Source organism: Chionomys nivalis, chromosome 7 (assembly GCF_950005125.1).
Source record: "Chionomys nivalis chromosome 7, mChiNiv1.1, whole genome shotgun sequence".
NCBI lineage: Eukaryota > Metazoa > Chordata > Mammalia > Rodentia > Cricetidae > Chionomys > Chionomys nivalis.
In genome coordinates this window covers 51,360,652-51,373,559 of record NC_080092.1, presented here as the reverse complement: position 1 = coordinate 51,373,559, position 12,908 = coordinate 51,360,652, and the positions used below count along the sequence as shown (strand labels likewise).

General features: G+C 54.8%; 2 protein-coding genes across 4 annotated transcripts; one reads left to right on the top strand and one right to left on the bottom strand.

Moving 5' to 3' along the window:
• The first annotated feature begins 1,420 nt into the window (after window positions 1-1,420).
• On the top strand, window positions 1,421-7,072 carry Tnk1 (tyrosine kinase non receptor 1). Its single transcript, XM_057776043.1, has 12 exons — window positions 1,421-1,614; window positions 1,756-1,826; window positions 1,930-2,121; window positions 2,247-2,402; window positions 2,512-2,795; window positions 3,062-3,335; window positions 4,379-4,473; window positions 4,983-5,147; window positions 5,387-5,466; window positions 6,212-6,522; window positions 6,605-6,700; window positions 6,783-7,072. The coding sequence occupies exons 1-12, from the start codon at window positions 1,452-1,454 to the stop codon at window positions 6,894-6,896; spliced, it is 2,001 nt and encodes a 666-aa protein (XP_057632026.1). The 5' UTR covers window positions 1,421-1,451; the 3' UTR covers window positions 6,897-7,072.
• Window positions 7,073-7,354: 282 nt separating this feature from the next.
• Plscr3 (phospholipid scramblase 3) lies at window positions 7,355-12,388 on the bottom strand. 3 transcript variants are annotated; one of them, XM_057776046.1, is made up of 8 exons: window positions 12,232-12,388; window positions 11,665-11,833; window positions 11,162-11,397; window positions 11,036-11,078; window positions 10,714-10,934; window positions 10,380-10,541; window positions 8,326-8,487; window positions 7,355-8,169 (listed from the first exon to the last, which is right to left on the bottom strand). In XM_057776046.1, the coding sequence occupies exons 2-8, from the start codon at window positions 11,669-11,671 to the stop codon at window positions 8,113-8,115; spliced, it is 888 nt and encodes a 295-aa protein (XP_057632029.1). In that variant the 5' UTR covers window positions 11,672-11,833; window positions 12,232-12,388; the 3' UTR covers window positions 7,355-8,112. The 3 variants fall into 3 exon arrangements, with proteins under 3 accessions (XP_057632029.1, XP_057632027.1, XP_057632028.1); XM_057776044.1 differs by lacking the exon at window positions 12,232-12,388 and adding an exon at window positions 12,048-12,136; XM_057776045.1 differs by lacking the exon at window positions 12,232-12,388 and adding an exon at window positions 12,048-12,117 and having other exon boundaries at window positions 11,665-11,839.
• Between the last annotated feature and the right edge of the window lie 520 nt (window positions 12,389-12,908).

The window sequence follows — 12,908 nt, the reverse complement described above, 5'->3', positions numbered from 1 at the left end:
GCCTTCAGTTAGCAGCCCAGAACAGACACCTATCTCCAGTGTTGTTATTGCCTTGAATGTTTAAGACGTGTGTGACACTGGGTGTCCCTGGGATGAGGTGACAGTAAGTCCTCATTATGTGTTTGTGCTTATAGGATCCTTAGTGTCTCAGATATGTGTGGCGGTATATCTAGGTATCTTTGGTTTGTGGAGAAAGTGAGCTGTTGCCTCAGGCACACCTGCTTGAGGGTGTGTGGCAGCAAGCCTGCATTTCACGGCAAAATATGAAAATGTCTCGGACTTGAGACATGTATCTGATTGTCTCAGGCATGTTTTGTAGCATATTTGTAGGTGTGTGTGTGTGTTTGGTAGTGGGTGGGAGGCAGTGTACCTTGTTTATATGTCTTCCTTTGTGCCTGAGGTATGGTGTTAGTGTACCTGGGCATCTCCAGTTTGTGTGTGGCAGGCAAGTTGTCTCATTTGTGAGGAGGAGTGAATGCGTGCAAAGGTGTGGCTCAGAACTAAATGGTCAGTGTTTGCGTGTTAGGGGTATGGGGGCAGTGTGGCTCAGAAGTAAATGGGCAGTGTTTGCGTGTTAGGGGTACAGGGGCAGTGTGGCTCAGAACTAAATGGGCAGTGTTTGCATGTTGGGGTACGGGGACAGTGTGGCTCAGAACTAAATGGGCAGTGTTTGCGTGTTAGGGGTATGGGGGCAGTGTGGCTCAGAAGTAAATGGGCAGTGTTTGCGTGTTAGGGGTACAGGGGCAGTGTGGCTCAGAACTAAATGGGCAGTGTTTGCGTATTAGGGGTATGGGGGCAGTGTGGCTCAGAAGTAAATAGGCAGTGTTTGCGTGTTAGGGGTACAGGGGCAGTGTGGCTCAGAACTAAATGGGCAGTGTTTGCATGCTGGGGTACGGGGACAGTGTGGCTCAGAAGTAAATGGGCAGTGTTTGCGTGTTAGGGGTACAGGGGCAGTGTGGCTCAGGAGTAAATGGGCAGTGTTTGCATGTTAGGGGTACAGGGGCAGTGTGGCTCAGAAGTAAATGGGCAGTGTTTGCGTGTTAGGGGTACAGGGGCAGTGTGGCTCAGAAGTAAATGGGCAGTGTTTGCGTGTTAGGGGTATGGGGGCAGTGTGGCTCAGAAGTAAATGGGCAGTGTTTGCATGTCGGGGTCCGGGGGCAGGGTGCCATATCTCGAAAGATGGTTTGGCTTGGTAGCCTGGGAGGCAGGATTCTGAGATCTCAAGGGTGTGGGGAGCAGATTTCCCAGTCTTGGGGATGGGAGTAGGTTACCAGAGATAGGTGTGTATGTGGCCAAGTTCCTCACCATGTCTGATCTGCCTCTCCTTGTGTTCCTGAGTATTTCTGATGTGTTGAGGGTGGCAGCTGAGTCTGTCCTTTGTGTCTTTGGTGCCTACTATAGGTCACACATTTAAAGCAGACTGCCATTCGCCTTAGAAGTCGACTCCAGACATGCTCCCCGAAGCCAGTTCCCTGTGGCTACTTCGGCTGCTCCGGGACATCCAACTGGCCCAGTTTTACCGGCCAATCCTTGAGGAGCTTAACGTCACTCGGCCAGAACATTTTGACTTTGTGAGGCCTGAGGACCTGGACAACATTGGCATGGGCAGGCCTGGTGAGGACCCTTTGCCTTGGGGCCCTGCAGCTTCCCCAGCCTTCTCCCAGGACCAGGTGTTGGTCCTGTTACCCCACACTCCAGACCTCTCGCCTGTCAATTTCCCCATCCCCACTCTACTCTAATTGTGACCTCTCCCAGCCCAGCGCAGGCTTGCTGAAGCCCTGAAGAGGTACCGCTCGGGTGTCAAGTCTAAGAACTGGGTCTACAAGGTATGTGGGGGTGGTGGTGGGCTGGTATTTGAGGAATGATAAGCTGAGTGGCTGGGAGGGTTAATCAGGGTTCCACACACCTGAATTCGCACTCCTATTTCAGATCCTTGGGGGGTTTGCACCTGAACAGAAGGAGATGGCTCCACGCTCAGACAGTCTTCTGTGTCTCCACGAGCCAGAGGGGGGACTCAAGAGTCTGATTCCAGAGGGTGCTGTATGCAGAGGGGAGCTCCTGGGCTCGGGTTGCTTCGGTGTTGTCCACCGAGGGCTGTGGACACTGCCCAGTGGCCAAAGTGTGAGTGTTCAAGGGGCTTACTTGATCCAAGGTGCCTAGGCAATCTGCCTCCTTCATTCAAGGCCTCTGCACTGGCCCTGGCCTGTTATTCTGTAAACACTTTATGGTGTTTTCCCCACCTCCAGATCCCAGTGGCTGTCAAGTCCCTCCGTGTTGGTCCTGAGGGTCCGATGGGCACTGAACTGGGAGACTTCCTGCGAGAAGTGTCTGTCATGATGAAGCTGGAGCACCCACACGTGCTGCGCCTGCACGGCCTCGTACTGGGCCAGCCTCTACAGATGGTGAGCAGACACAGGCAGTGCAAGGCTTTCCTCATAGCCCCGGGGCTAGCTGCAACAAGAAAGACCAGTGGGGCCACACTAAGGCTTACATGGTGCTCTGTTTCTGCAGGTGATGGAGCTGGCGCCACTGGGCTCCCTGCATGCGCGCCTGACTGCCCCAGCGCCGACACCCCCACTGCCTGTGGCCCTACTGTGCCTTTTCCTGCGTCAGTTGGCAGGAGCCATGGCGTACTTGGGGTCCCGTGGGTTAGTGCACCGGGATCTCGCTACCCGCAACCTGCTCCTGGCCTCACCGCGCACCATCAAGGTGGCAGATTTTGGACTTGTGAGGCCGCTGGGCGGCGCCCGGGGTCGCTACGTGATGGGCGGGCCCCGTCCCATCCCCTATGCCTGGTGAGGGCGGTACTTGGATGGTCTGGCTTGAGGCAGGACTGGGAGGTAGAGAACAGCAGCCTGTTGGGAGCTAGGGCGGCGGTATTGTGTGTTTCGGGGAGGGGTGGTTGTTAGTCTCCTAGAGGAGGCAGGATGGAGGCATCATCGGGTCAAGAAGCACAAAAGGATTTCTGAGGCTGATGGGGCGGGGAGGGAATCACGGGAGTGGGTGCACAGTGGATGAGCTGGGCGTATTCCTAGCCACCTTCAACTTGTGTTTGCTTCAGGTGTGCCCCAGAGAGCCTCCGCCAGGGAGCCTTCTCCTCTGCCTCTGATGTGTGGATGTTTGGCGTGACACTGTGGGAAATGTTTTCTGGAGGCGAGGAGCCCTGGGCGGGTGTTCCACCATATCTCATCTTACACCGGCTGGAGAAGGACCGAGCCAGGCTGCCAAGGCCTCCTCTCTGCTCCAGGGCCCTCTACTCACTCGCCTTGCGTTGCTGGGCCCCTCACCCTGCAGACCGGCCTAGCTTTTCCAACCTGGAAGGGCTGCTTCAAGAGGTGGGGATCCCCAACTCTGCAAACACACAGCCTTTCTTCCCTTTATTCTCTCACCCAGAACTCCACGCATAAGGCAAACATGTCTTGATGCCTGGAATTTGGAACTTAGCTCTGAATCAAACGAGTTAGTCCCAGCAGGAAGCTCAGAGCCTGAGGAGGCAGCTAGGGGCTACAAAGACGCAGCCAGAAGAGGCGATATTTGCTTCTTGGCCACAAAAGAGGCCCAGAATAGAGAGTAATCGGTTCTCATGGGCGCTTGACCAGCAAAGAGAGAGAAGTTCTGTGTGGAAGGGCAAGCGGAAGTAATGGGCTCCAGTTGGGAGCAGGGCTTCAGGGAGAGTTTAGAAGACTTGGCCAGTGTGATATACTCCTCATGTATATATGTATACAGGTGTCTTCCATCACTCGTTTTGTCCTGAGGTAATTGTTCTTAATCTCTGTCTAACAGAGGGACAGTTCATGCACTGATGGGACAGTGACTTATCTAAAGTCACACCGGAAGTGGAGGCGCTAAGAGTGGTTCCATCCACATGAACTCAGATCTGGTCCCTAAGTCAATCTATCTACTTGTTAAAGCACTTTGGTCTTTGCTCTGAGGGAACCTGGGAGCTCCCGGATCAGAACTGTTATTTCAGTCCAGCTGGGTCTGAGAATGCTAACAGGGACGTTCCTGACAGCGGCTGGGAGGCAGAGTGGGAGAAAGAGCCCCAGAGCAGAGGTGAAACAGAGCGCCTGGAAAGGAGTGTGCATGCCCCTGAGATGTGTGGGGGCAAACGTGTGGGCTTGGGTATGGAATAAAAGAAGTGAATAGGGTGGCTGCCCCTTACGTAGAGGCACGATTTCCCTTTGTGGTTTATTGCATCCCGTGTCCAGCATGGCATGGGATCCATGTCAGCAACCCTACCTTACTTTGGGTTACAATAGGGAGACGGGGATGGGGCTAAGCACAGAGGACATAACTGGTATTATTTGATTGATGGATACAAAGGAAGGTCCTTTCTTTGGGTTTCTTATTACCCAGCCACATTTTCCTGTCTCCACAGGCTTGGCTTTCTGAAGGACGTTGCGTTAGGGAAGTTACAGAGCCAGGTGCTTTGCGGATGGAGCCAGGTGACCCCATCACTATCATCGAGGGCAGGTAACAAACTCAAATGCCCTAGACATCCCCAGGGGAGGCATCCCCCCAGCCTTCTTGACTCCCGGTCTCTTCATTTCCCCCCATCTCCTTTACTTTTTTTTTTTTTTTTTTGGTTTTTCGAGACAGGGTTTCTCTGTGGTTTTGGAGCCCGTCCTGGAACTAGCTCTTGTAGACCAGGCTGGTCTCGAACTCACAGAGATCCGCCTGCCTCTGCCTCCCAAGTGCTGGGATTAAAGGCGTGCGCCACCACCGCCCGGCTTCCCCCCATCTCCTTGAGTCTTGGTCTTGTGGGTCTTTTTCTCTCCTCTCCACTGTGCCCCGAGCTCCAGTCCTGCCCTCCCTGCTGGAGCCCTGCCTGGCCCACAGAGCCTTTTTTGTGCTGTAGAGAAAAAGGCTTCCCTTCCTTCAGGCAGATGTGGCCACAAGACAGCTTGATGAGCCGAATGTGACCCAAGAGCAGCTGCCACCCTCCCTGGTCCCATTTTCTTCATCAGCTCCTCTTCCCACAGCCCCGACACCACAACCTGGAAGGGTCAGAACGGCCGCACCTTCAAAGTAGGCAACTTCCCAGCGTCAGCGGTGATACTGCCAGATGTGGGGGGTTCGCCAGTCACCCATCCAGCCCCCAGAGCCTTCCCTGCCCGGGGAGAGAAATGCCGAGGAAGCATGGACGGGTGAGTCACTGAAGGGTAGGAGGGGACAGAGCTGGGCTGGAGGGACTGACCCAATCCTGCAACTTCTCCGGAGTAAAAACTGGGAACAGGACTAGCATGATCTAGGAGTAAGAACTTCCCCCCTGCTTGAGCTTTCCCTGTGGGTCTCAGCACATGTGGGACCCATTTTCTTTTGGGGTTGGAGGAAGGAGGCCATGATGTGGGTGAACTGGAGGATGAACTGGATCTCTCTTTGACAGGGACAGAGAGAAGACAAAGTTCCAGGATGTAGCATCAGCACGGGGCCAGAGAAGGAAGGTGCCCCTGCAGAGGATGAAAGGTGAGTGTGGTGGTACCCAGGGTCTCAGGAACAACCTCCAATTCCCCTTCCCAACCCTGAATCCATGTTAGCATATATGTTCTCCTTCCCCAGATTCCATCCTCGGACAGTCTACCTTTACTTTAAGATCTTTTTTATTTTATTTTTATATTTTATGTGCATTGGTGTGAAGGTGTCCAGTCCCCTAGAACTGGAGTTACAGACAGCTGTGAGCTGCCATGTGGTTGCTGGGAATTGAACTCAGGTCCTCTGGAAGAGCAGTCAGTGCTCTTAACCTCCGAGCCATCTCTCTAGTCTCCTACCTTAAGATCTTTTTTGGGGGGAGGGGGGGAGACAGGGTTTCCCTGTGTAAGAATCCTGGCTTTCCTAGAACTCCCTCTTGTAGTTCAGGCTGGCCTTGAACTCAGAGATCCACCTCCCTCTGCTTAACAAGCGCTGGGATTAAAGTTGTGTGCCAACACTGCCTGGCATACTTTGAGATTTTAAGAGATTGGAAGTACCCTGATTTCCCACTGGACAGCGTCTCCTGGGTCTAGCCCCAAATACCGTTCTTTGGATCCCTAGCTGCCTTGGTGCATTTGCATACCTGGCCTACTGGCTACTGTCCCACCTAACTTATAGACACCTGAGGACAAGGCCCGCTAGCTTACCTAAATATTCTTTCAGAATCACACGGTTCAGTGCAGACAGACAGAGGACAGGAAGGTAGGCCTCCTTTCAAGTTGTTTCTTTTTCAACTCCGAAGGAATATCCAAGAGTCTGGAGTCAGTGCTGTCCCTGGGTCCCCGACCCACAGGAGGTGGTTCAAGCCCTCCGGAACTTCGACATACTAGAGCTATGCCCCAGGGGCTCCCAGACCTGCCTCCGCGCCCACCGGACCTGCCTCCACGCCCACCTTTTATCTCCAGCTCTTCTCAGCCCATCCAGCCCCACAAACCAGGGCCTCCCTGGCCCAAATCACACAATCACCGCACCGGAGTACCTGGAGCCAGCAAAGCCACTGTTTCTTCTGGAGGTCCGTCGTCAGACCCCGAGTGGCAGAGGAAGATTATAGAGGTGAGGTCTCAACTGAAATGACGTGGTGTTCAAAGGGCCTATAGGTTGGGACAAGAGCTAGACAAGGATTTGTCCCCCTCAGGTGGAGCTAAGTGTACACGGAGTCACCCACCAGCAGTGTCAAGTGGCACTGAGAACCTCTGGGGGAGATGTGGCGTCTGCTATCCGGAACCTCAAGGTAAAGCCAACCCCTTCTTCAGGCTCCCTCTTCTCCTGCTCTGCCCCCTAGTGGTCAGCTTCCCTCCTTCCTGCTCCCACAGGTAGACCAGCTCTTCCACCTCAGTAACAGGTCCAGAGCAGACTGTCGGCGCATCCTGGAGCATCATCAGTGGGACCTGTCAGCAGCCAGCCGCTACATCCTGGCCCGGTCCTGAACTCTACATCCTTGGGGATGGCTACCAGCATGGAGAACCTGGCCCACTTAGAGCCTGACCTTATGGGACCGAACAGAAACCATGAGGTCTTGACAGAGGCAGACTTTCACACCAAGGGAGAGCTTCCTTGCCGTGGAGGAGGTACAGGACGTGTGCAGGGCACCGGGTCAGGCGCTGATGAGAGTTTCCTCCGTGCCCTGCTCCTTGGCCTCTGGGGGCTCTGACTGGACCAAGAAGGATCTAGTTCACTCTGCCTACACTCCCACTTGAACAGGACTTGAAAGAACAAAGCTGCCAAGGAATCCTCTGCTCACAACAGACAACGATCGAGTAGCTGTACTGGACCATGGACCAACTGTTAGACCTGTCACTAGCTACCTCACTAGACTCCGTGGGACACCCGTCTTAGACACTGACTTGGTTTGGTTTTGGTCTGGAATCACCATGGGTGATGAAAACTCAGTTTTTGGACTCAAGTATTTTTTTTCTTTAATACAAATGCTATAGATTATGAGATGGCCACTTCTAGCCCCGCTGCTATTCCCTTTGTTTTATCCCACACCAGTTCTCTCTTCTTCCCTCTTCCATCACATACATCTTCCAAGGTTTAAAAAGTTGCAAACTTTATATGAGTACAACATACAAAGACACAGCCTCCTTCCTCCAGCAGGGGAAGGAAGGGGTTAACTAAGGCACAGGAAGCTGCAGAAAGCACCGGCAGGGCCCAGGGGGTTAGGAAGTTGGCACTGGGTCCCTGCCTCTCCAGCTACTAATGAGGAGGCGGGGGTCCCTTCAAAGTGCCACCATCTGAAGCTAAACTAACTGGCTAAGGTGACGAGAGGGAAGGGTGGCGTGGCTGCCGTCTTTGGTGCTGCTTGCTCTTTACCCACCAGCCCTGGATAAGTCTCCTCCTGTGCAGAGGCCCTGGGGGAAGGTGGGAAGGAGAGGGCAGGAAAATCTAGTAGTGTGTGGGTAGGGGCTGCCGGGAGATGGTAAGACACAGGAAGGGTTCTCATGCATACTCCACGGCAGGCCACAGGTGAAAGAGGGAGGAGGAGAGGGAAGGGATGGGACACAGTGGTCCCCACCACTCAGCCACCTGTCTGTCTGCTGCAGTGTATGCCAAGGAAGGGGTTGCCTCAGGAGGAAAAGGCCAGGGCGGGTGACCATCTTGAATTCTGGTTGAGGTGATGGTCTCCTCATACTGAGCTGGCTTCTAACTGGTGACTGCAGAGGGCCCGGCGCCTCCTCGTTTCTCGAAGAACATATAATCCTAAGGAAAGGTCACTGTCAATGGGACATCTGGCTGGGTCAATTCCGGACCTGAAACCCACCACACACGTGCCTAGCCTAGTAAGGGCCCAGGAAGTGAACAAAGCTTTGGCTAACAGGAAAGGAGCAGCAGGCAGGGAAGGGACCGCCAACTCACAATGAGGAATGTGGCTCCCAGCAGCACAGCCTTCACCCTCACGTCTAGATCTAGTGGGAACTGTAGGCCGAAGTCATCGGCATCTGTGAGGGCTTCCCGGAGCAGCCCTCCCCACTGCTTGCTGATGCGGCCCACACTGCGAGATTCATCCTTAGTTTTCACCTGTTTGGAGGAAAGAAGGGTCCCACTGGGGAACACGCTGTCCATCTCACGTGCCTCCTGCCTCACTAGACAGTGGCACGCATGAGTTGGGTAGACTGTGTCCTCAGTGAGTCTTCTCATATGACGGAAGGGCAAACGCACCCTAGGCTGCATGAATACACCGTGAAGACTAGAATTTAGATTTAGATCTGTTGCTTTCCAAAGGCCATGTGCGACATAACTGCATTCAGAGATAAATGACTCGCTGCTAGGCCTGTTTTGGTTACCGGTATTCCCGACACCCAGGGTTGGTGCTGTAGGCAAAGTATGTGCTCTGTGCCAAGGAGCAGAGCTGAGAGGGCGAAGGGAGGTGCCAAAGACCCTCCCAAAAGTGGGATTTTCTGCCTTTCCAGCATTGCATGTGAACCCCATCTGAAGGCTAGCCAATCCTAGCCGACAGGTGCCAACAGGCATCCTCTGAGGACTGATTCCCACTGGCCTCTCAGCTCAGCAAGAACAAGCCAGCCATGTGGAGGTCAGTGGTGACTCAGTGACTTCCTGGTCCAGGGATGAGAACTGAAGCGATTTCCTTCTACATCCTCTGCATCCTCTTCCCAGCTTGTCCTGCAGCTGCAGGGAACTTCCTGCAGCCTAGTTCCTTGGCTCGGCGAGTCTGCTACCAACTCTGCGTTCCCGAGAGGGCAGATCATGAAAGGGACACCGGCTCCCTGAGAACCCCACAACACACATGTTCCCATCCAGGGGTCACACAATTATCTCCTTTCCAACCAGTTCTCAGGCCAACAACTCCCTCTGACTACCAAGTGACTCACTTTCTGCAGACAACCTTAGGTGAGGCACCTCTACTGGATGAAACCTGTTGTTTCTCCTTTATCTGAACGAAGAATCATTCCTTAAAGAACTCCGAGCAGGCCGGGCGGTGGTGGCGCACGCCTTTAATCCCAGCACTCGGGAGGCAGAGGCAGGCGGATCTCTGTGAGTTCGAGACCAGCCTGGTCTACAAGAGCTAGTTCCAGGACAGGCTCCAAAACCACAGAGAAACCCTGTCTCGAAAAACCAAAAAAAAAAAAAAAAAAAAAAAAAAAGAACTCCGAGCAGTGCCTCTGTCTTCTAAGAGCCAAAGGCATTTCCCAAGTCTCATTCTGAAATTCTCACCACTTGGGTTCTTCTGGTTCTGGATTGGTAAGAGGAAGCCACCTGGACTTCAGGTTGATCGGGTCATTTGGACTTTTAGGTTTGCAGGACAAGTCAAGGGTTACAGTACTGCAGGCCTATGCTTACAGATAGGTCCAGCAGCTACATGGGTCCAGCCTACAACAACCTTAACCACTGAAAGAAGACGAAGATAAGTCTTCCACCTTAGATCTAGGCTGGCCTCAGACTCTCCCCTAGACCTCTTACAGGGCTGCAGGGAACATTCAGCCTTGGCCTGAAGGTGAATTTTTTTTTTCAGACAGGGTCTCTATAGTTCTGCCTGTCCTAGAACTCACCATGTAGACCAGGCTGGCCTCACACTCACAGAGATCCACCTGCCTCTGCCTCCTGAGTGCTGGGGTTAAAAGTGTGAGCCACCATGAAATCTTTTTTTGCGGAATCATCAGAGTGAGGGACTTGACCTTAATCCATCCATTAGCAAGGAAGCTAACCACCTTGTTTTTCTAACTACACTTGTTGATTGATTGATTGGTTGACTGTATGTGCTCCATGGTATGTGTGTGGAGAGCGGAGGACAGTTTTGCAGGAGCTGATTTTCGTCTTCTACCATGTGGGACTCATGGTTAGAACTCAGGTTGTCAAACTTGGTGGCACAAGTGCCTTTCCCCTCTGAGCCATCTCATTAGCCCCCATCTTGGTTTATGAAGAGCCTAGGAATCGCGCCCTACTTATAATACCTCAAAGTTGGTGTCTGCACCACAGCTACAGGTCCAGCAAGGCCCCACAACTCGAAGCACAGTCTGGCGATCAGCATCCAGGATGGAAAACTTAGGAAGGAAGGGGTGCCAGGTCTGCAGCACGTGGCCGATGGTGGTACCAGGTGGAGCCTGCACTTCCATCTGGAGAGAGAGGCAGACAGGGTTAGACAGGATACCGTGGCCAGAGCTCTTCACTGGTGCCAGCCGTCTTCGGTTCAGAACCTCACTAAACCTTCCCCTCCAATTAAGCACAACTCTTTCTGGGCCAGTCTCTATACTGTCTACCAACCACCACAAAACCTACGCTACCCACCTCCTGAAGGCCACAGGGGCAGCAGCTGCAGCCACAGTGGAGTGGGCGGATGAGGCGGAGCACCTCGCGGTCCGCAGGGTCCGCTAGGCGGACACGAAGTGGCCGGCGGGCACCACAGCACAGACGGGCACAACAGTTGCTCTCCTCAGCTGCCTGACCCAGTTGCTGTCCGGTCCCGGAGCGAAGTTCATACCTGTTACAGGTCTCCCAGCCTAGGAACGCTGTTAAGGGTAACATGCTGAGGTTCAGGGACCTCACCTGCCCAGAAGCGCAACACTGTCGCAAAGATCATGAAGCCCAACTTGGTCCTCCTCCTACTCACTTTCCACTCGTTCAGCCTTCTGATGAATCAAGACTTGATCAATCTGTAAAGAGTTAAGAGAAGCGGTGACCTTTTCCATCAGCCCAAACATCAACAGTCCTCCCAGCCATCCTCCCTCCCACTCACCTGCACTAGGAATTCGAGGCCAGAAGGCACCCCTGGCAGTGGCAAGAAAGGAGCAGGAGACCCTGGGGCCACGGGGCCTGGCGAGGGGAAGAGAGCGAAGCCGGGCGCAGGGGCCGGCACCTGGGCAGGCACTGGTGCCTGTCCGGGTCCAGGATGCAGCGCAGGCTCTGGATACCCAGCTGTCACGGGATAGGGAGGTGGGGGCGAAGGGGCGTAGCCTTTGGGGGGTAAGTAGCCTGTAGGGGAGCAGGGGTAGGTTAGAAAGTTACCTGTGGCTTTATCCTCTTCTTTCTCAGCCCAAGGGACAGGAGCACCCGAGGGAAACATAAGAGGCAGAGAATGATGGAACGGGGGGGGGGGGCGGCAGGGCGGTGGCTCCCCAGGAGGAAGGGAGGGCCCCACGCAGCCAGTCTGAGCACATTCCTGGAGAATGTGTTCTGGAACACCCGGCACCCAAGTTCTTGAAGGGGGATAATGCAGACCCCAGCCTAGCGCCCACGTACCTGCCATGGGAAAGGGGAGGGGAGGCTTGGGCTGTCGGCGTCCGGGAGGCTTAGTTCTGGAGTAGAGACAAGCTCGGGAACAGCCAGACAGACACAGACACAAAGACGGACAGGCAAAGGCGAAGAGGCAGCTGCGCCTAGCGCGGGCCCAGGGTCTCTTGGGCGGCGCCTACGACTCGGGGAGAAACCGAAAGTGTCAGCGGGCGGGGCGGGGTACCTGGGACCCTGAATTTCCTTAGGGGCCTCAGGACCGCCCCCTCCCTTTGTTCTCCCATTTTCTGCGGAGATGGCTGTTGGCAGACGGCAGGTCAGATGGACCTGCGGTCAGACTGACGACCTGACCTCGAGGAAGATCTCCCTGACCCTTCTATGGTCCGGCTCACCTGAAGCCCCCAAAATAAGCCGGGGGGCCATGCACTCCAGGGCTCACAGGCGCTGGTGGAGGCGGGCCCGGAATCTAACCCCACCCCCAGGTCACCTAAGCCCCGCCCCCGTCCCGGGCGGGGCATTTGGGCAGAAAACAGACGCTCCCCCCCCCCCCCCCCCCCCGCGCCCCGGGCCGCGGACCTTGGACCTTCTGCGCCTTGTTCGCAGCGGTCCCGCCCCTTCCGCTCCGACTGCAGAGGCGTGGAGACCTGAGCTGTCTGAGGGACTGCGGCCCAATCCCCACTCCGCGACCCTAACCTTCCCGGCGGGCGGCAGTGTTGCCTCCCCACCGCGTGGCTTCTCCGGACCCCGCGATCCTCCTCCCAAGGGCGGGCCGGGCGTCGCTGACGCAGCGGAGCAGCGTTCACACTCACGGGCTTCCAGAGTTGGCTCGGCGTTCTCCTACCACCGGGCGGCCTCGCTGTGCTCTCTCCCTGTCGCAGCGTTGACCTACTCTGGTACCTCTCAGTTCAGGTGCACTATCACACGCGTGACAGGCTACTGCCGAGAGGGATCAATAATGAATGTGCGTGAGGTGAGGCTCAGGGAAAAACACTTGAACAGAACAGGTCCCCATTCCCCTGCATGGTGGCACACGCTTGTAATCCCAGCATCCAGGAAGGGAGAGGCAGGAGGTATGAGGCCAATGAGTTCCAGAACAAGTCAGGTCAACAATAGCAAGACTCGCTAAAGACCCCCTCCCTCAAAAGAAAGCATAGTATCTAGGTAGGTGTCGATCACGACCGAAATTGCAGTGCTTTGAAGACCGAGGCAGGAGGGTCACCATGAGTTCCAGGTCATCTTGGAAGTGAAATGCT

Bases quoted from the DNA above. Each gene is read 5' to 3' on its own strand.
- Plscr3 (XM_057776046.1), bottom strand. The intron at 11,079-11,161 runs GTGAGTGGGAGG...AACTCTTTACAG, and splicing joins GCCTCGAATTCCTAGTGCAG to ATTGATCAAGTCTTGATTCA. The intron at 8,488-10,379 runs GTATTATAAGTA...TCCTCCAAACAG, and splicing joins GTGCAGACACCAACTTTGAG to GTGAAAACTAAGGATGAATC.
- Tnk1 (XM_057776043.1), top strand. From the start codon at position 1,452: ATGCTCCCCGAAGCCAGTTCCCTGTGGCTACTTCGGCTGCTCCGGGAC. The intron at 6,523-6,604 runs GTGAGGTCTCAA...TGTCCCCCTCAG, and splicing joins GGCAGAGGAAGATTATAGAG to GTGGAGCTAAGTGTACACGG. The intron at 6,701-6,782 runs GTAAAGCCAACC...CTGCTCCCACAG, and splicing joins CTGCTATCCGGAACCTCAAG to GTAGACCAGCTCTTCCACCT.